A 19,662-nucleotide genomic window follows, 5' to 3' on the forward strand; every position below is an offset into this window, starting at 1 on the left:
GAGGCGGGGCGGAGAGCGTCGCGCCGTGGTGACGTAGTGTCGCCGGCGCAGACGGGTGACGCTAACGGGGCCCGTTGTCTGTGTGTGGGGCTAGGGGCCCCGGGGCGGCGGGGGCTCCCGGCGCGGGCGGCGGGGTGTCGGGAGGGCCTGGACATGGCGCTGAGGGGCCGCCCCGCGGGAAGATGAATAAGGGCTGGCTGGAGCTGGAGAGCGACCCTGGTGAGGAGGGTGCCGGGCGGGCCGGGGGCTGGGGAGGCCGGGTGGGCCCGAAACGCGCCTGCCTGACCACCAACCCGCTCCTCTTGTCGCCCCACCCAGGCCTCTTCACCCTCCTCGTGGAAGATTTCGGTAAGAGCCTCTCCTACCCGTCGGATCCGGGCTTTGGCGGAGGGACCCACTTCTGTGCCCTCTCACCACAGCCAGGGGCTGCCTTTCCCGACTTCTTTCCTTCCCTGATCGCAGGTGTCAAAGGGGTGCAGGTGGAAGAGATCTATGACCTTCAGAGCAAATGCCAGGGGTGAGTGGCTTGGTGCCAGGGCCTTCCCGTACATCCTGAGGGCAAGGGAAGGGCCGGGCGATGAGTTACCCTCAAGGGAGGTAGTATAGGAATCACAAGTTATAAAATCTCATACATGGAAGCACCCCTCGGTTTTGGGTTCCCTCCTGAACAAGTGGATATTTTTGTTTTATCCCAGTCTTCAGCACTTCCCTGTATGTAGTAGTCCGTCCCCCCCCCCCCCACTCCCCCCAGTACAAATCTAACCATCCTTTGGAGTACAGTTCAGCTGCCTTTTCTGGTCTTAGAGCAGGAAGGCAGCCCTTTTTCTTGATTCAGGTCACGCAGTGCCTGCTGTAATTTATTAATTGCTGCTTTCACGTGCCCGTGTGCGGTGGCTTTAATCCCTTCACAAAGGTTTTGATTGGTTGGTGTGTGGCATCTGAGGAGGCCCCTTCTGGGTGACCAGCCTCACTCAGGGCCTTTGTCTTGGTGGTCCTACAGAATAGAGGTATGGAGGGACTACCATGCATGAACGGAGAGGTCTGTTTTTATCTCCCAGAAAAGAAGGGACTGATGGGTGTTCCTTTGCTTTCTTGACTACACTGGGGCCCAGGCCTTGGGGTTCACAATGAGAATTAGTGTTCAAATTCCTCCATCAGAATTTGTCTTCTTGTTTCACTTTCTGTCCTACCCTGTCCTGGGCCATGCACTCCAGCTTTTCATCTCTTATCCCAGAACCACAGACTTCATGAGGACACAGGATGTACCTCTGGAGCATCACAGCCAGAAGCTGAGGCTTGACTCTGCCTGCAGCAGGCTCATGGGGTGTGAGGGCTCAGGGCCACTTTAGGCAGTGTTGGGAAGAAGCCAGGGTAGAGGTGGGATCACGGGAAGGGCACCTGAGTGGTAACACGGTGCATGGGAATAGGAGGGAAAAGAAAGAGAATGCTGATTGCTTTCCCCCACTTGGCTGGTCTAGCTCTGCCCCTTACTTTTCCCCAGCCCAGTGTATGGATTCATCTTCCTGTTCAAATGGATCGAAGAGCGCCGATCCCGTCGCAAGGTCTCTACCTTGGTGGATGATACGTCTGTGATTGATGATGATATTGTGAATAACATGTTCTTTGCCCATCAGGTCTGCTCGGCTCTGTGTTCCAACTGGAGGGTGGGATGCTGCTATTGTCTTTGCCTGGGACATGGGAGTGGGGGAAAGCAGAAGGAGATAGGCAGATACCAGGAGTGGTGGTTATAGAAGTCCCCTGGCAGAAGGTACTGAGCTCTTATTCATTAAAAAAGGGAGTATCTTTAGAGCAGCGTGGTGTCTGAGTCCACTCTGTATGTCCTCAGACACCTGGTGGGTATTTAGTTGAATGAACAAATGTTGGATGGAGATGAGGGAAGTTGATGAGTTTTGTTATCCAGATATGACTGTCCCTCTCTGGGTCCCCATTCGTAATGAGTATGGCTTGGGGTGAATGACTCTGTATGAGTGACTGTTCTTGGTTTCACAGCTGATCCCCAACTCTTGTGCCACTCATGCCCTGCTGAGCGTGCTCCTGAACTGCAGCAATGTGGACCTGGGTCCCACCCTGAGTCGCATGAAGGATTTCACCAAAGGCTTCAGCCCTGAGGTAAGCTGCAGTGCCTCAATCCTGGCTCATAGCTTGCTGGGCAGATCTGACTCCCAGTGCTACCACATTGCATTTGACACTATGAGGCATTTCCTTTTCAAGTGACGTACATTACATTTGACCCTTAAATTTTAGGCCCAATTGCCAGGAAGGACTGAAGGAAGAAAGGAACATTCCTTAAGTGACACTATGTTGGGACTTTCTTTGTCAGGTCTTTATCAGGCCATGTTATTCTCCACTGTCCGCTCATTACCGTGTAAGACTAACCCCATCTTTCTGGGGCTCCAGAGTTCTTTCCTGTCCACACTAACCTTTCAGGATCCCATCTATGCTTCTTCAGGCTCCTAAAAATGCCTCCAGGCCTGTTCTTTTGAGCTTTGCTTCCCACCCAGAGGCCCACCCACCTGAGAAATTGTTTTGATGTCGTCTTATTTTCTTCTCTCTAGAGCAAAGGATATGCGATTGGCAATGCCCCAGAGTTGGCCAAAGCACATAATAGCCATGCCAGGTGTGTGGGAGCTGTGGGAACTGATGGGAGTGGGGGTGAGGAGCGGTTGTCTCATCCTGGGCCCTGAGTGTGTTCTTCCCTAGGCCTGAGCCACGCCACCTCCCTGAGAAGCAGAATGGCCTCAGTGCAGTGCGGACCATGGAGGCATTCCACTTTGTCAGCTATGTGCCTATCACAGGCCGGCTTTTTGAGCTGGATGGGCTGAAGGTCTACCCCATTGACCATGGTAGGCACTCTGGGCTCGGGGCCCATTTTCTGCTTACCTTCTAGGGAGCTAGGCCTTAGGGTCCTCAGGTGTTGGGACCCAGTGGCAGGGGGCTGGGTGTTGAGGACATCTGTCTCTGGCTGGATGGCACCCTGCACTGCACTGCCTGACTACCCCAGACTCCCTGGCTCAGCTGCTCTCCATCTTCCTTTCTGCTCCTGGCCGGCCCAGACTCAGGGCTCACCACCTGCTGATTCCTCATCTTGGTCTTCCCTAGGGCCCTGGGGGGAGGATGAGGAGTGGACAGACAAGGCCCGGCGGGTCATCATGGAGCGTATCGGCCTCGCCACCGCAGGGTAAGGGCTCTGTGCTTGCCCTACCCTCTGGAGCCGTGCCCCCATCGGGAGGGCCACAGAAAAGGGAAGGCAAAAAGAGGCCAAATGACTCATGCAAGGCCACATGATGAGTCCGGCCAGGTCAAGCTTAGATCTTGGGCTTCCACCTCCTTGCCCAATTTCTCACCCAGGCTGCCTATGGCCTGCTTTGGGACAGGCTGGGGAGGGGCAGGCCTTGTGGAGCCCTATGTGGTCCAGTGTCCTGGCTCACTTCCTGACAGGCCCCTCACACAGCTCCTTGGAAGGCACCAGGTGCTCAGGTGCCTGGTGTGCATTGCTAGCTCCTGCCCGCCTGTTGGGGTGGGACCTGCACCTCTGGCTGTAGTTGTGACTTCAGGGAGCCCTGCCAGATTGTTTGCCTCCACCTGATGGTGGAGCTGGGTTGGGAGCTGCTCTCACGGCTGCGGCTGTGACTGCAGGGAGCCCTACCATGACATCCGCTTCAACCTGATGGCGGTGGTGCCCGACCGCAGGATCAAGTATGAGGCCAGGCTGCATGTGCTAAAGGTGAACCGTCAGACAGTACTGGAGGCCCTGCAGCAGGTGGGTACCCCTCATGCCATCCCTCTTCCCCGCACTGGGGCATGTGTCTCTAGTTCCCAGATCACTCGTTACTGTGGGTCTGTTGAGCTTCAAGTGACCTTTGCTTTCCTTGTGGAAAAGCTGGGACTTGGGGTGAGAAGGGAGAATAGGTTCTAAGAGGAGATTTGTGTTTGTCTGTTGTATTTCCTTGTGAGCAAACAGGTAGAGCCAAGGCCTTTTGCTGTCCAAGGGAGTGGCTGGGGTCTGCCTTCACTCCTCTGAGCTTGGGTTCTGTTCTTAGCTGATTAGGGTGACGCAGCCAGAGCTGATTCAGACCCACAAGTCTCAAGAGCCACAGCTGCCTGAGGAGTCCAAACCAGCCAGCAGCAAGTCCCCTCTGGCGCTGGAGGCAGGCAGGGCCCCAGCAGCCTCTGAGGGCACTCACACAGGTACCAGTGATCTTGGGGCCTCCTTTTGACCTCAGAGCAACCCCATCATAGCTTGAGCTGGGAGACCCAAGCAGAGCAAGTCTTTTGTGTGGAGGCACTTGGGCAGTGGTTCAGATGTTCCTATGGGAGGCATGAAGCTCGGTGCCTACAGCCCTCTCTCTTTGGAACACGGAGGGAGAGCAGTCCTTCCCTAAAGAAAGGCACCTGAAAGGGCTGACATCACCACAACCCCTGAGCCTTCTCTATAATAGATACTCCCTTTTTTGGTTTTCTGAAGAGGCGTTTTTCTTTCTGCCTCCCTTTTCCCATCTCGTCCTTCTCGTGTTGCTGTGGGCCCATGACCTAGAGCTTGCGGGCTCTCATCTCACCAACTAGCTCCCCTCTCCTCCAGCAAGGGAGGAGGAAGCAGTGCTGTGTCACGACACTGGGGAGACGGTGGGCTGGGGACAGGTTTTCTTGAGGATCTGGCTGAAGGTCCTGCCTGTGCTCCTTGCCCCCTTAGATGGTGTGGAGGACGTGGCTGGTTCATGCCCCCAGGCCCCAAGCCACAGCCCTCCCAGCAAACCTAAGCTGGTGGTGAAGCCTCCAGGGAGCAGCCTCAACGGGGTTCCTCCCAACCCCACTCCCATTGTTCAGCGGCTGCCGGCCTTTCTGGACAATCACAACTATGCCAAGTCCCCCATGCAGGTGAGCTGGGAGCACCCTTGCAGGAGCCCCTCCAGGATTCTCTTGAGAGGCTGCAACAGGCAGTTTCTTCACATGGTTCCTTGGTGTTCACCCTATACCTAGGCCTAGGTGGCCAAATTCCTCTGCTACCCAGAAGCCTCCGTAGGGGCTTAGAGAAGCAGAGAGAACTCCGACTCTCAATCCACCCACACAGCAGTGAGGCAGAATGTTTAGGGCATGTTCCTGGGTACTACTCAATGAGTTAGGTTGGGAAAATAAAGGTATGTGTTTCAGAGAGCTCTGTTTGTCTTAGAGGCCTTGCATAGGCAGGTCGTGTAGGTGGGCAGCAGCCTCCTCAGGAATTGAGTAGGCTGTGGAACACCCGGGGTTCAGTGGACTTGACCTGGAGAACCGTGTTGGCTTTCTTTCTGGTTGTGAGTGCTGTGCCCAGGCTGGGCTAACTGGCCCCTGCTTATGGCTGCCCTGGCTCTCTGCCCCAGGAGGAGGAAGACCTGGCAGCAGGTGTGGGCCGCAGCCGAGCTCCAGTCCGCCCGCCCCAGCAGTACTCGGATGATGAGGACGACTACGAGGATGATGAGGACGACGATGTGCAGAACACCAACTCTGCCATCAGGTCAGCCTCAGCTCTGTAAGGCTTCAAACTCTTAGTGCTGCAGATCCTATTCTTGAACGTTCCAGCCCACATCTGAGGTTGCCCTTTAGCAGACAGCAGTGAGCACCCTGCTGAGTGCAGGGTCCTGTGGGAGGCTGGCATGCAGGGCCTGACTCCAGGTCCCAGGTCCCCAAGACTCGAGGAGGGCTTGGGGAAGTGCTGAAGACATTTAACCAGACAACAAGGCATGTCCTGTTGGGAGGTGGTCTTTCGGCTAGGCCTCAAGGGATTGGATGGAGCAGGGATGGAGGAGATGGGGTGGGGAGCAGCTTTGTCAGAAGACATGGCACTGGCAAAAGGCCACAGTCAGGCAGCTGGAATAGAGGTGTCCTTTGAGGACACGTGGCTATGGCTGTGGAGTGTGAGGAGCTGCAGTGCTGGTCCCTGGAGGCCAGGATGTGTTCAGGGCCATTCTGGGCACTGCTGGGTGGGGTCATCTGGCCCCTTCCCTTGGCTCACCTCTCCTTGGGGCCCCCTAGGTACAAGCGAAAGGGGCCAGGGAAGCCAGGACCACTGAGCGGCTCTGGGGACGGGCAGCTGTCAGTGCTGCAGCCCAACACCATCAATGTCTTGGCCGAAAAGCTCAAAGAGTCCCAGAAAGACCTCTCAATTCCTCTGTCCATCAAGACCAGCAGCGGGGCCGCGAGCCCAGCCGTGGCGGTTCCTACACACCCGCAGCCCTCGCCCACCCCCAGCAACGAGAGCACGGACACAGCCTCCGAGATTGGCAGTGCTTTCAACTCGCCTCTGCGGTCGCCCATTCGCTCAGCTAACCCGACGCGGCCCTCCAGCCCTGTCACCTCCCACATCTCCAAGGTGCTTTTTGGAGAGGATGACAGCCTGCTGCGTGTTGACTGCATCCGCTACAATCGTGCTGTGCGAGACCTGGGTCCTGTCATCAGCACAGGCCTGCTGCATCTTGCTGAGGATGGTGTGCTGAGTCCTCTGGCACTGACAGGTGGGCCTGGGACTGGCTCACTGACTACTTGGCCAGAGGAGGGAGGTGGCCAGGTGACCGCTAAGTGTCCTGCACTTTGATGAGTCTTCTCGTGCCTTCTGTTCCCAGAGTGTGGGAAGGGTTCCTCGCCCTGCAGCAGACCAAGCCAAGGCAGCCAGGGCTCCAGCAGCCCCGAAGAAAAGGAGGTGGTGGAATCTGCAGACGGCAGAGAGAAGCCTGGGTTGGCCAGGCCCGGGGAGCCCTTGAGCGGGGAGAAGTACTCACCCAAGGTGAGCCCCTCTGCGGCTTTCTCATCTAATCTTGTCAGCGGGAAGGGTCTGCGGCACTGCCGCCCAGGTGCTGGGGCCTTGGTTGGAGTTCTGGTGTGAAGGTTGAAGCCAGGCGCCAGGAAGCCTGTTTGGGTTGGGAAGCGGCAGGGGCCTTGGTAGGCTTTGTGGACTCTGGCTGCTCATCCTTGCCTCCAGCTGCCTCCTGGTTGGGGGGGCGGGGGGTGCTTTGATGCTGGCCAGCACCCCCTCAGGAGTGCACTGCGGGGTTTTGACAGGAGCTGCTGGCACTGTTGAAGTGTGTGGAAGCAGAGATCGCAAACTATGAGGCCTGCCTCAAGGAGGAAGTGGAGAAGAGGAAGAAGTTCAAGGTGGGTCATCTCTCCAGCTGCTGGACCTCTGCCGGGGTCTTCCCAGAGCTGTGACTTCCCCAGGTCAACTGCTGGCTGCTCTGGGGAGATGGGCTGCAGTGTTTTCATCCTTCTCTCCCACAGATTGACGACCAGAGAAGGACCCACAACTACGATGAGTTCATCTGTACCTTCATCTCCATGCTGGCCCAGGAAGGTGAGGGGACTCACTGCATGCCCTGCTTAGGCCATGTCCCTCAGGCCTCTTTTGGGGCTTGAGCAGACTGTGGGGCTCAGGATGCGCAGCGAAGAGCCTCAGCTCTTGCCCTGAGGCCGTGGCCCGTTAAGAGGGTGGCTGCTGGGCATCCGGCCATCTGTTTAAGGGCCTCTGCCTCTTTGTAGGCATGCTGGCCAACCTGGTGGAACAGAACATCTCAGTGCGGCGGCGCCAAGGGGTCAGCATCGGCCGGCTCCACAAGCAGCGGAAACCTGACCGGCGGAAACGCTCGCGCCCTTACAAGGCCAAGCGCCAGTGAGGACTGCCGGCCTGTACTCTGCAGCCCGCTCTTGCCGCATGGCCCTCACAAGGGCCCCTTTCCTGCCCCACTCCCCCTCTTCCCAGTATTACTGAATAGTTCCAGCCGGAGAGCTCACACCCCAGGAATGGGTAGGCTGGATTCCCCGCAATGTGTCCCAGGGCCTGGCAGGGCAGGGCAGCCCCACAGTGCTCCGGAAGCAGGAGCTGGAGCTGGGGCACAGTGCGCTGCTGCAGCTTCCTCCACAGCCGGCTGTGGAGTGGCAGGACCTGGCCTTTCTGCCTCGGCAGCAGAGTATATATTTTACCTACAGAGACGTCTATTTTTCTGGGCTCTAACCCATCTTGCCACCACTGTGTTGACATAGCCAGCTTCCTGACTGTGTTCTTTCCGACAGTTGTCATCCTGGTGGGCCCAGGTCCCTGCATCATGCCGGGGTCATGCCTGCAGGGTCACAGCCAGAGGCCTGGGGTAGGGGGGCATTGGGTCCTGCTGCTCTAGCCCCAGCCCCCAGTCATTGCGAGGAAGCCAGGTCTACTCTTCCTTCCCCCTGGGAGAGCTCCAAACTCAGGAACCCGGCTGCTGGGCTGGATTGGGAGTGGGGTGTCCTAGCTGGGGTGGGCGAGAGGCTTGCTGGGGTCCCATGGCCTGAGCAGAGAGAAGTGTTTGAGCTGTTTGTTGACCTCTAAACTCCCTTCCTGGCTTCAGCCGGGCTTGTCAAGACTGCTTTCTGCAGCAGGGCTCTGGGCCGCTTTGCCTTCAGTGTTGTAGCCCTGGCAATGGGCTCTGTCCCTGGAGCCTGGGGTTCAGAGGAGCCTCTGCCCAGCCCCTCAGTATTACCATGTCTCCCTCCTCTTAGGGATAGCAGAGACTGGGCTGCTTCTAGGAAGCTGACCCCACTCGTCTGTCCCTGCCATGCCAGCTTCCTCAGCCTCTGCAAGGCACTCAGGGTGGGGGACAACAGGACTGAGACAACCAGTCGGAGCCTAGTGTTTCCAGAGAGCCCAGTGCCAAGGGGCAATGGGCCCAGCACTGTCTCGAGCTGGGCCCCAAACATAGCCCCATGGTCTTTGCCAGATGGCTTTGAAGGTGATCTAAGCAGGCCCCTTATCTGTACATAGTGACTGGGGCAGGGATGGCTGGCCAGTATAGCAGCTGCCTCTCTGTGCTGAGCACAGCCTGACTTCTCTGGCCCCTGTAAATATTGGATCAATGAATGAATAAAACTCTCCTAAGAAATGAAGTCTCCTGTGGTTGCTGGCCTAAGATTTATAGGCTAGACTGGTGGGAGTAAGGACCCAACCAAACCTGGGCCCAAGGCCCTGAGACCAGAGAGGTGAGAAGGATGCATTCTCAGGGCCTAGATTCTTGGGACCCTAGACCCAGGATTTAGGACCTGAGTTGAGGAGGGGCTTTGTAGGGGCTGCGGAACCTGAGGAGTCGTGTGCAAGGTACACTACAGGAGGAGAGAGCCATGGTTTTCATCCAGTTCTGATGGCCTTGCAACCTGAACAGATGCTGGGGCCCTGGGTTGAGGAGGCAAGTCCCTGGAGGGACCCCCTTGGAGGGCTCTGCTCTATGCTTGTTGCATTTGGACAGGCCCAGCAGGTCAAAGCTGCTACCTCTGCCACTTTCCCACTGCTAAGCACATTCACTCTTGAGGCCGCCTCAGCCCCTGACCCTCACCGTTTCCCTGGCAGTCAGTCCTGCGGAGGGGCACTGATCTAAGCAGCTAAGGCTCAGCTGGACTGCTTAGAAAACAACTTTAATGGCTCAAACTCTTTTGTCTTGAGTCTAGTAGTCCAGGGCACAGATGAGGGCCACCCCACGCTTTATCCAGTGTCGCTGGGGCTGGTCGGAGGGGATCTCCACAGCAATGATGTAGTTGGTGGAATGGCCTGTGGTTGATAGTGTTCCTAGAGCAGGCAAGAAGTGGGGAGGGTTAAGTTGTCTGCCACAAGAGCAGAAACGGAAAAGGCAATGGACTCAGCAGACTGAGCTGGGGACAAGCAGGGGTCCTGACCCAAGAGAAAAATCTGCCTGGTGAATGGGTCTGGCTAAGGCTTAGGTCTGCCCAGGGTTATTGTGCCGACAAGTGAGGACAGCAGTGGGAGAGTTGATGGCACTGCTCTTTTCCTTCTTGGACCCAGCCCTGGCTCCGCCTCTCCCCCAAGCCTTAGTTACCCCCCTAAAACTTCTTTGGCAGGCTGGGGCTCCCAGGACCCAGGTGGGTCTGCTGAGGGAGGCAAGAGGATGGTGAGCTCAGGGGCCACTTCCCACAGACTGAGCCCAAGCCCTGGGTATTCCCCTGCCTGCTGGTGGTCCAGCTCTGTCCTGGCCCGGTCACTGTCAGGAGTGCTGACTGGCCTCTGTGGCCCAAATCTGGGCCCTCACCTGTGGCGTATGCTCCCCCCCACCCCACCCCGGGCCCGTACCGGCTCGGGTCAGCGTCTTGTAGATGGGGCACAGGTAGAAGTCCTGGTCCTGGATCTTGCGGGTGGGTGTAGGCAGGAGCCAGATGACAGCCATTTCTGTGTATAGCTCCTTGGGCCGAGATTCGGCCAGCTGGAAGGCCTCAGGGTCCCAGCGGGCCCCTTCCAGGAACAGTCCATGGATGTAGCACCCCTCTTTGGGCCTTTTCTTGAGCTCTGACACCGACTGGCGCATTACCTGTGGTGGGCACACAGACAGGCCCCCACATGCATGAACACTTGGAATCTGGGTTAGGATTTGGGTCCTGAGGCACGAACTCCCTCCTGAGAGCCTTGCCTGCCCACCCATCACCCACCACTTTAGCTGGTGTCCTACTCCTAGGGATTTTCGTGGGGCTCATGGCCTCTTCTGGCTTGGCTCTCTCTGCTCCCCAAACCCTACTTGGGGCTCCCAACTGGCAGTCAGCTGTGGCCTTGGCACCCTTCCTGCCTGGGCCATACCCTGGCCTGACCCTGGCTGTGTGCAAACCTTGAAATCAAACGAGATGGTGTCGATGGAGATAACAGACTTGCGGGCAAAGTTCTGCAGTGTTCCTGTCAGGAAGGCCTGGGGGAAGAAGAAGCCACTGATCCAGAAGACGGCTGGGATGCCCCCTTGGATCCAGGTCTGCAGGAAGTCCAAGCGTTGCATCAGGTCCATGACCCATGAGGACAGTGGCTTGAGCGAGGGGTAGGCCTTAGCTTTCCAGAGCTCAGGCACAGTGTTGTTGTACAGACTGGTAGCCATCAGCTCCAGCTGTGAGGACATCACCACCAGCCCTTTGAGTGCCTTGAGCAGGTCTCGCAGCGTCTGTGTGATCACCTGCAGCAGCCGGTTATACCTATAGGACCAGTGGCAAGGAAGCAGACTGGTCGGGGCCATGTGGCAGTATCTGAAATTTCCCCAGTTGTAAGCCATCGACTGAAAAACAATGGCAGAACATGGGGGCTAAGAGCATAGAGCTGGGTCGGGCAGCCTGGGTACCCATCTCAGCTCTGGTTCTTAGCAAATGTGTAATGCTTTTGTGCCTTGGTTTACTCATCTGTAAAGTGGGAACGATACAATATGGCTGAGTTAGAGGGTGGGCTTCTAGCACTTGGCATGGCACCTGGCCCGTAGTAGCTGTGCTGTCATTTTTCTACAGCCCAGTGGCATCATAACCCAGGACTGGGGGTGGCAGGAGGATTACCGAATGACCTCCTGTACTAGCACTGTGTTCATTGACTCCTCATACAGCACCGGGTACTTGGCTATCACCAACTGCAAGTTGATGGGCTCAGGAGTCTGGAGCAGAATATTGTTGGCCACATCCTCCACTATCTGTGGGGGCAAAGGGACACAGGAAGTCAGGGCCAGCCCCTTAATTCTTGCAGGATTCTATATGCAAGGAGTCCCTTCCCCCAGGGGAGCAGGCAGGATAATGAGTGGGAGACTGGCCCTGCCCAACCCGTGGCTCCTTTCCCCTGCTGCCACCTACCTCCTCCCGGCCCTGGCCACCCATGGAGGATGATTTGGGCTGCAGCTGGATGATGGCACCGAGCAGGGCATAGGTCTCATTCTGGGCGAAGGTGATGTTGGCGTTGTCATGCAGGCCAAAGATCTCAGGCATGTCATTGAGAGGGAGGCCCTTGATGTAGGAGACGTAACCCTGGAGGGTGGGAGAGCCGCCGCTGCAGCCGGTGGAGGGCGCTCCAGTGGATCACAGCTCCCACCTGTCTCCCCTCATTGTAATCCTTACGCATTTCCCTCTCCTTAGGGCCACGTGGCTTCTGAGGCACTGTGTGGGTGGCCTTTGCTTCCCTCCCAGCCCTCTTCTTGCAGCCGTCTGCTCCCTGCTCCTTCATTTGGCTGCTCAAATCAGTCGTGCCTCCCTCCTTATTTGATGACCTGTACTCTGAACACCCAGCCCAGCCCTGGCCGGCTCCTCACACCTCTTAGCTGAAGCACCATTTCCTCTGGGAGCCCTCCCTGCCTGCGGAACCTGGGCCAGCCTATGACCTTGGAGGAGCTGCCCCTGCCTCCACTGGGTAATTACACTCAGGCAGTGGCTGAGAGGCCAGAGTTCACCTCTCCCCACACAGCCCGAGCTCCAGGGGGCAGGGACTGGGTCCACCCCCCTCACCGTGCTGTCTTTGTGGGGTGGAGTAATCCATGAAAAGGAGCTTGCTGCCCAGGTGTTCATGGCACCCCAGAAGCCCAGCCTGGCAAGCTGCCAGCCCTTGGGGTATGCTCACGTTGAGGTCGTAGGTAGGCTGGATCTGGTGGTAGATGCCTGACGCGCTGTAGCTGTGCTCATGGAAGAGCACAGACGGGCTGTAGTAGTCTTCCAGGATGTTCATGACGCAGCGACGGTCCCAGTCGTCAGTGACGCGGCCTCCGTAGTTGATCTCCCCGGCCGTGTACTTGAGGACCTACAGGGTGGGTAGGTGAGGGCCCCCACAAGCACCCAGCGCCACCCTCCCTGGCCCCAGCCTGTCCTTGGCCCACCTTGTATGGGATGTCATCATACTCGTCCAGGAACATCTTGAGTTGGCTGATACAGATGCGCAGGTCCCCATCTGTGAACTCATAGGGGATGTTGAAGCCCAGGGGCCCAAACTTGCGGCGCTCCAGCGCATTCCCATGGAACAGGCACAGGGACAGCAGCAGGGACTTGAACTCCATCACCTGCGAGAGGCAGTGGGGGCAGGGGAGTGAGGGGCGAGGCTGGGTCTGGAGCACGTAGGGTGGGCACGCACCCAGTGCCCTTCACCTTGCGGCAGGAGTTGAGGAAGTCGTCGCTGAGGCTGCTGTAGGACTTGAGCAGGTTGGCCTTGACACCGCGTGGTGGCTCAATGGTCATCTTGGAGCCATTCTGCAGGATGGACACTGGGAACTTGCTGCTGGGCAGGCTGGTGAGCCACAGGCGGAAGTCCCGGTGCACCTGGCGGCCACGCTCCATGTGAGCACCGAGACTGCCCCACACCAGGTTCCCTCCCACCAGGAACCTGGGCCACCTGTAGTCTGACCCGGCTGCTCAGACCACTGATTAAGAATATGGGCTTTGGCAAGTCCCAGGATCGTCAGTCGTGGGTGAACTTGGGCATGTCACTTCACCAGTGGTAACGGTAATTAGGGGAGCCACTTAGAAGATGAATCTAGCTGAGGCCTGTTTCATATGTCACTTCCTGAGTGCTCACTGTGTGCCCAGCTGGGCTGAGTGCTCTGTGGGACAATCTCATTAAGCCTCGTCAGTCCTGGATGGATGTGTTAGTAGTCCCTTCAGCAAAGGAGGTCTTTGGATCTGTGGCAGGCAGGGCAGTGCACCTTATCAGGATTAATGTGCTCAATGAGGCGCTCCAGGGCTGGCATCCAGCTGGGTGCCAGGTGGCAGTTCTGGAAGAAGACCCACTTGCCCCTCTCTATGGAGCTGCGCATCATGGCTTCTGCCCGAGGGCCCTGTGGGGCAGAAGTGCTGAGTGGTGAGGCGCCAACTGGCCCAACCCCCAGGGCCCCACCCCTGCCCACCCTGTCCTTACCTGGCCCTGGCCCAGAGAAATGGCAGAGAGCTTCTTGGAGAACTTCATCTCTTCAGCAAACTTGTAGAGGTCAGCAGCGGGGTCAGTGCCAGGCGACAGCACAAAGATGAGGGGTGTGGTGGAGCTGGAGTCTTTGAACACCACTGACAGGTTAGCTGTCTGCAAGTCAGGGAGAGATGCTGAGTCACCTGGGGCTGAGGAAGGGCAGGGACCAGGGCAAGGCAGGGGGTCCTGGGGCTTCTAGAGAGCTTTCAGAGAAGCTTCCTGGTGGGGCCCGGAGCCTCCCAGAGTCTTTGGAGGGCATGACTATGAGTTCCACCCTGACCATGGCTGCAAAATGGTCTGTGAAGGTGCAGCCAGTCCCCTGGGACCCATAGGTGGGGATAGGTCCAGGGCACTGGCTGGTGGCACTTGCCTGGGGCTCAATGAAGCGTGGTTCCAGGTTGGTGGCCACGAAATCCTGCATGGCATTGGTAACCTTGTCCCCACGCAGGCAGCGGAGAACCAGCAGCTTCTGGAACTGGTCCAGGTACTCATCCCAGATGCCAGGCAAGGGCTCCCTGCAACAGCGCCCATGTCTCCCTGAGAGCTGACCTGTGAGGGGGCACTGGCCCCAGGGACTCTGCCGGCTGGATGGCCAGGGAGAGTGGAGTGCCTGGAGGGTACATGGCTGGGAGCACAGAAAAGATGTGGCCACAGCTGCAGGGCAGCCCTGGGTGGCTCCTCAGAGAAAGCTCCTTGCAGGTCTGTTCCTGGGGTCTCATCCCTCCTTGGGCCCACCCTGCAAGGCCCTGGGGCGCAGCTCACCGGTGAGGCTCGGGGCTGTCAAAGATGGCCTGGAATTCTGAGAGGTGCTCTGTGAAGTCATGGGCGAAGTCTGAGAAGGCTGGCAGGTTTGAGAGTGCCAGGATATCTCGCCAGGCCCGGTCTGACAGCCAGTCAGGTGCTGGGTTTTCAGTCATGACCTGGATAGAACCTCCAGACAGGAGGTAGCGCCACTCACTCTGGCAGGGGACAGGGGGAGACTAGTGCCCGGGCCTTGTGACCAGCCTCTGGCACCCCACCCAGCAATGCCTCCCCTGCCACCCCTCAGCCAGAGAAATGGGGTTCTCCCTGGGGGAGGCAGTCAGACAGGTCTGGATTAATGTCCTCACTCCACATTTTCCTGTCTGGGTGTCCTTGGGCAAAAGATGTGACCTCTGAGCTTCAGTTTCCTCACTTTGGGAAGTAGGAAGAATTAGAATTCTAGCTGCTCCACAAAGGGTTTGTGGGAGTTTGAGAGTGTACCCGTTAGCCTGGCACCTGGCACACAGTGAGGGCTCAAGCTGGAGTGGCTGTAACACTCACACTCTTGGATGTGATTTCCGACACGCTGTGGGGCTCATGAGAGCGTGAGTGGGGAGGCTCGGGACGGTCCCTGCTCGCCAGCACACCCATGGCTCTGAGAAAGCTGTGCTCACAGAGCAGCTTGAGCCACAATGAACCTAAGGTCTCCTGGCTGTTGGGAGCAAGGAGCTGTTTCCTGAGGTCTCTGCCCCCTTGCTCTTGCTGTGCCCTGAGGCCCAGCCTTCCCTTTCCTTTCACCCTGTTCTCCCAGGCCTTGCCACAGGCTCCCTCCTCAGGCCATCTGTCCCGAGTCACTGGCCCACCCAGTTCCCTCTCGGCTCATGTACCTGATCTATCTTGGCCTCATTCATCATGATGCGGGCACACAGCAGGAAGGCAAACATCAGCTTGTGCTTCTCAAAGAGGCTACGGCAGACGTTGCTGTAGAGGTTGTAGGTCAGGTGGCGGTTGATGTTGGCAATGCGCTTCTTCAGGTTGTCTGCAGGGCAGGGAGGGGATGGCAAGTGCATGGGGGGAGGTGAGGGAAGCAAGATGCCCGGGGTTCAGCCTAGCCCAGCCAGTCTGCCCTGTAGCCAGAGGGATGGTGTGGGCATCCCCTTGGGGCCTGTGGAATTCCTCGTAGAGGGGCTCTGAGGAGGGTCAGGAGGGGTGTGCGTGTTGTTATGTTTGATATGAGAGTATGTGCAAGTGAACGTGGACATGATTTTACATGTATGTGCCCACTGTGGAGATGTGGCCACATGTATCACATCTGTTTCAGGGTGGGAGCCTGGCATTTGTGTCACCGTGTGCACATATGCCAGGACTACCTGCCCTCTCTGAGTTGGCGATGCCCGAGAGGAAGATGTTGAGAAACCACTCCAGGGAGTACTGGTACATGGGGTCCACGTTGGCCAGGTCAGACACACAGAAGAAAAGGATCTGGGTGCGGACGGCCACAGGTATGTACTCCATTCGCGTGAGGTCAATGTCCTTCTCTGTCTGCTCTGCGATCCTGACTTTGGCCTGGAGGTACAGCAGGGGAGTGGTGGTCAGGCCCAGCTAGACTGGCAAAGAGCGGCAGGCAGAGGTGGGTGGGGACAGGGGTCGGGCCTAGGGCTAGAGGTAGGAGTCGGTAGGCCGGGGCAGGCAGTTGCTGACCTGAATCTCAGCAGCCTTCATCTTGGAAGCCTCCAGAACCTTGATGAGCTCCATGTCATCCACAGGGTTGCCTTCAGAGGAGCTGAGCCTGTATAGGATCTGGTCTTCAATGTCCTTCAGCTCCTGGCGCATCTTGGCATTACTGACAATCAGCTGGTTCTTAGCTTCTTCCAGGTCCGGCCTCTCCTCAGCCACTACTTGGCCCAGAAGCTGGTCCTCTAGACCACTGCCAGGGGCAGGGGACACCATGTCAGCAACACCTGGTAGACCCCAGAGGGCCAGCCTTGAGCCTGCTCACCTATCTACCTGTGGCCCCAGGGCTCCAAGAGCCCAGCATCCCTGCCAGTGTCAGCCCGGGAGGCCTAACCTCTGTCTCAGGCTGCAGGGCTAATGCAGAGCCTGTCTGCAAAGTGACCAGTTCTCAGTGAGACCTGGGTGGCAACCTGGAATCCCAGCAGGGGTCTTTGAAAAACTTCCTGGGCAGGAGGGGGCTGGATGACTGGTAGGGATCTGCCTTAAGGGCGTTTTCACAACCATGTCTGTGGAGAGGTTCGTAGTAACCACTGACATGGAGGCCTGAGCATGGAGCAGGCCTGTGGGCTCTGTGTAGGTGGCCAGCAAAAACCGCAGTGCCTGGGCTCATGGCAGCAAAGCAGGAAGCAGGGCTTGGGTACAGGGAGCCAGAGTGTGCCTGAGTCAGGACTCCAGGACAGCTCTGGGGGTGAGTGCACAAGGGGCTGGCAGGGGCTGAGCCACAGGGGAAGGGTACCTGGACAAGATGGGGCTAGCACTGACCAGGGAGGCTGAGGGGTCCTGACCAAGGATCAAGGGCTCTTAATCTTGGGGGTGGGGGTTCTTAGCTGGGAGTGGTGGCAAGTAAGGGGAGCTGGTGGAGGTGCCAGGAAGGCCTGGAATGCCAGAGTGCCTTGGAAAAAGCCAGTGGAGCCTCTGGGAGAGACCCATTGAGTCTCAGCCTGCGGGTGGGAGCGAGGCAGCCAGGCAGAGCTGATGCTCGGTGTCCGGGGTCTGGGGGCTTACCTGGGCGACAGAGTGAAGTTGATGAGAGTGAGTTTAGTGGAGATCTCAGGCGTGTAGTGTGGGTTGGGCAGCTTGGTGGTAATATACATCCTGAAGTCCTCATGGTAGGGGATCACCGTGTCCCCCAGCTTCAGCACTGTGTTCCCCTGCTGCTTGTATGTCTACATACAGTGGGTGGGATGGGCAAGCACCATGGCCAGGGCTTCACCAGTGAGGCAGGGAAGGGGCTGCTCCCTCCCCTGTCCAGACCGACAGTCTGCCCCCACTCCCTTGCTGCTGCAGGCCCACCTGCTTGAGCAGCACAGGCTCCAGGGCCGGGTCCAGCTCCTCGCCCACGTTCTCCAGAAGGCAGGGCTTGCCGAAGCGGATGGCATTCTCCATGCTGCGCAGGAAGTCTCGGTCACTCAGCTTGAATACATCCAGTCCACTGTCCTTCTCCTGTAGGCACAGGGGGCTAGTGGGGGCTGTGGGGGCTGAGAGCCAGGCTGAACCCCCGCTATTGACCCTGCACTTGCTAAGCCCGGCTGTGTGGGGCAGCGGCATCATGCATGGGCTCACCATGTTCTTGATCCATTTGTTGGCCTGGCTCTGAGGGTCAATGAAGTGAGTCCAGCGCTGGGAATACTGGTTGATGACCCCATTCTCCACTGACAGTGTGTCATTGGGGAGGCCAGCGATCTGTGGGGCACCAGGGGCCAGACTGGGTCAGGGCTCTCACATAAGCAAGGTCAGCTGGGGCATCAGCTACTCCCAGCTTTGTGCTTGGTGATCTCTTCCTTCTTATTATGTCCCCTTCGAGGTGGGGACAGGAGATAGTGTGCACAGCCATCAGCCCACAGGACCCCATACTCTCTCCTGCTTCTAGGCTGGCTCCCAACACCCTCCTTTCTCTGGGGCTCTCTGCCTTCATGCCTACGGAGTCCTCACTCAGTCAGACCATCTCCCCAGAGCCCACATGCCATCGATGTCCTGGCCTACGCTCACCCTTGGCTTCTGCCCATAGCCTCCTGGTTTTCTCCCTGGGCCAACTTTACCTGTCCTTCTAGCTCAGATCTGCAGACTTCCTTAACCTCACTCTGGATGCTGCTCCCCTACCCCAGCCCACTCTTACAAGCACCCCTTGAATTCTCTGCCCACAGTTAGCTAGATCTGTGCCACACTGCGTTCAGCTCTCTCCTCTCCTACACACACCCTTTCGCTGGGCCCAGGCAGGTTCAGGGGAGGCATCTCTGAGCAGTCCCAGGAAAGAGGGTGGGAGGGAAGCAGGAGGCTCCTGGCCCAGCCCAGTCACGCCAGCCCCCTGGGTGGGTACCTGCCATGAGCGGATCTTCACGGGGTTTCCCAGTGTCCCGATTAGCGTGGGCTCAGAAGTGTGTGGGACCTTGTGTCTTGTGAGCTGCTTGACCCAGTGGTCATAGAGTACTGTGCGATACTGGCCCTGGGGAGATGCCAGACTCAGGACCATCCCACCATGACCCGTGTGATGCCCTCCCACCTCCCTTTGCACACCCTCCCCCCCCCACCCCCCAGTGCTCAGCCATTGTACACAGAGGCAGAGCTCAGATGTGAAGTGAGACACCCGCACTCAGGTCCCACTCTGGGTGACTTCCTTGGCCCCTTTTCTATGAAATAGGGGCAATGACAAGAACGCCCACCTGTCAGGGAGACTGTGAGGGTTAAAAATGATGCACCCAGCAAGCATGGAAGTGCGAGCTCCTATCTCCCACTAGAAAACCAGCCCTGCCAGGGAGGGGTTCCGGCTGTTTCATGCACTGCCTTATCCCCTGTGCCTGGAACAGCACCGGGCTCAGACGGGGCACCTGAGGAGTGCTCGTTGAATGAGTAAGTGCAGAAGGAGTGGCCCTCCAGGCTGCCCCTTGTGGAGTGAGGCCTCAAGGTGGGGCCTGTTTGGGGAGGTGAGGCTGTCCCAGGCAGGGTCAGAAGGTTACTTACTGTGAAGGGGCCCAGGTAGGCCACGAAGCCAGCAGCCAGCAGCACGTCACCAGAGATGTTATCAAGCATATGCTCCAGGTTCTCCACTGTCTCCTGCCAGCGTACCTTCTCGTCGGACAGCCCGTTGATGAGCTGCAGGGGCAGCCCCATGGGGTGGGCTGTGGTTGGCCGGGCGGGGGGGGGGGGGGGGCTGGGGAGGGTGCGCAGGGCCTTCCCCCGACCCAGGCCCCCCCAGCCCAGAGGCCCTCCCTACGGGGATGTGCGCACCTTGTCTGCGCGGCCCAGCCGCTGCTCACACTGCTCGCACTTCAGCTCCAGTTCCTCCTTCTTGGTGATGCATTCCCGGTACTTGGTCTGCATCGTGGCGATGCCATCCTCCACCTCGCGCAGGCGCTGCTTGGCCTCCTCCAGGATCCTCTGTGTCACCTCCAGGTCGTCCTGGGCCTCCCGCAGGGCTTGCTGCCAGCAGAGGGCCCAGGGCTAACTTGTGGCAGGGGCTCTCCCCCTGGGGGCTCTTCCTCCCCTGCCCCCCAGCC

At 58.2% G+C, this 19,662-nt stretch overlaps 2 protein-coding genes across 3 annotated transcripts in view; one reads left to right on the forward strand and one right to left on the reverse strand.

Moving 5' to 3' along the window:
• Nucleotides 1-35: 35 nt before the first annotated feature.
• BAP1 (BRCA1 associated protein 1) lies at nt 36-8,897 on the forward strand. 2 transcript variants are annotated; one of them, XM_058726687.1, is made up of 17 exons: nt 36-219; nt 319-348; nt 463-517; nt 1,502-1,634; nt 2,011-2,130; nt 2,577-2,638; nt 2,722-2,864; nt 3,121-3,199; nt 3,658-3,781; nt 4,062-4,209; nt 4,712-4,896; nt 5,376-5,509; nt 6,028-6,506; nt 6,615-6,775; nt 7,051-7,143; nt 7,267-7,339; nt 7,525-8,897. In XM_058726687.1, the coding sequence occupies exons 1-17, from the start codon at nt 183-185 to the stop codon at nt 7,656-7,658; spliced, it is 2,190 nt and encodes a 729-aa protein (XP_058582670.1). In that variant the 5' UTR covers nt 36-182; the 3' UTR covers nt 7,659-8,897. The 2 variants fall into 2 exon arrangements, with proteins under 2 accessions (XP_058582670.1, XP_058582671.1); XM_058726688.1 differs by lacking the exon at nt 1,502-1,634 and having other exon boundaries at nt 192-219.
• Nucleotides 8,898-9,402: 505 nt separating this feature from the next.
• DNAH1 (dynein axonemal heavy chain 1) overlaps nt 9,403-19,662 on the reverse strand; it is a 78,470-nt gene continuing 68,210 nt past the window's right edge. Inside the window, exons 58-78 of the mRNA XM_058726697.1 lie at nt 19,394-19,585; nt 19,127-19,258; nt 18,486-18,611; nt 17,732-17,851; nt 17,462-17,611; nt 17,174-17,334; nt 16,136-16,361; nt 15,805-16,000; nt 15,322-15,473; nt 14,456-14,652; nt 14,064-14,208; nt 13,649-13,807; nt 13,437-13,568; nt 12,883-13,053; nt 12,618-12,797; nt 12,365-12,541; nt 11,608-11,778; nt 11,320-11,450; nt 10,620-10,971; nt 10,094-10,328; nt 9,403-9,574 (exon numbers count right to left, since the gene is read on the reverse strand). Coding sequence (XP_058582680.1) covers nt 9,453-9,574; nt 10,094-10,328; nt 10,620-10,971; nt 11,320-11,450; nt 11,608-11,778; nt 12,365-12,541; nt 12,618-12,797; nt 12,883-13,053; nt 13,437-13,568; nt 13,649-13,807; nt 14,064-14,208; nt 14,456-14,652; nt 15,322-15,473; nt 15,805-16,000; nt 16,136-16,361; nt 17,174-17,334; nt 17,462-17,611; nt 17,732-17,851; nt 18,486-18,611; nt 19,127-19,258; nt 19,394-19,585 — 3,627 coding nt within the window. The 3' untranslated portion in view covers nt 9,403-9,452. The remainder of the gene's footprint in view (nt 9,575-10,093; nt 10,329-10,619; nt 10,972-11,319; nt 11,451-11,607; nt 11,779-12,364; nt 12,542-12,617; nt 12,798-12,882; nt 13,054-13,436; nt 13,569-13,648; nt 13,808-14,063; nt 14,209-14,455; nt 14,653-15,321; nt 15,474-15,804; nt 16,001-16,135; nt 16,362-17,173; nt 17,335-17,461; nt 17,612-17,731; nt 17,852-18,485; nt 18,612-19,126; nt 19,259-19,393; nt 19,586-19,662) is intronic.

The sequence above is a fragment of the Neofelis nebulosa genome, chromosome 4, assembly GCF_028018385.1.
Source record: "Neofelis nebulosa isolate mNeoNeb1 chromosome 4, mNeoNeb1.pri, whole genome shotgun sequence".
Taxonomy (NCBI): domain Eukaryota; kingdom Metazoa; phylum Chordata; class Mammalia; order Carnivora; family Felidae; genus Neofelis; species Neofelis nebulosa.

Excerpts from the sequence above, each read along its gene's own strand:
- BAP1 (XM_058726687.1), top strand. The coding sequence starts at position 183 with ATGAATAAGGGCTGGCTGGAGCTGGAGAGCGACCCTG. Across the intron at positions 518-1,501 it reads CTTCAGAGCAAATGCCAGGG|CCCAGTGTATGGATTCATCT; the intron begins GTGAGTGGCTTG and ends ACTTTTCCCCAG. Across the intron at positions 2,639-2,721 it reads GCACATAATAGCCATGCCAG|GCCTGAGCCACGCCACCTCC; the intron begins GTGTGTGGGAGC and ends GTTCTTCCCTAG.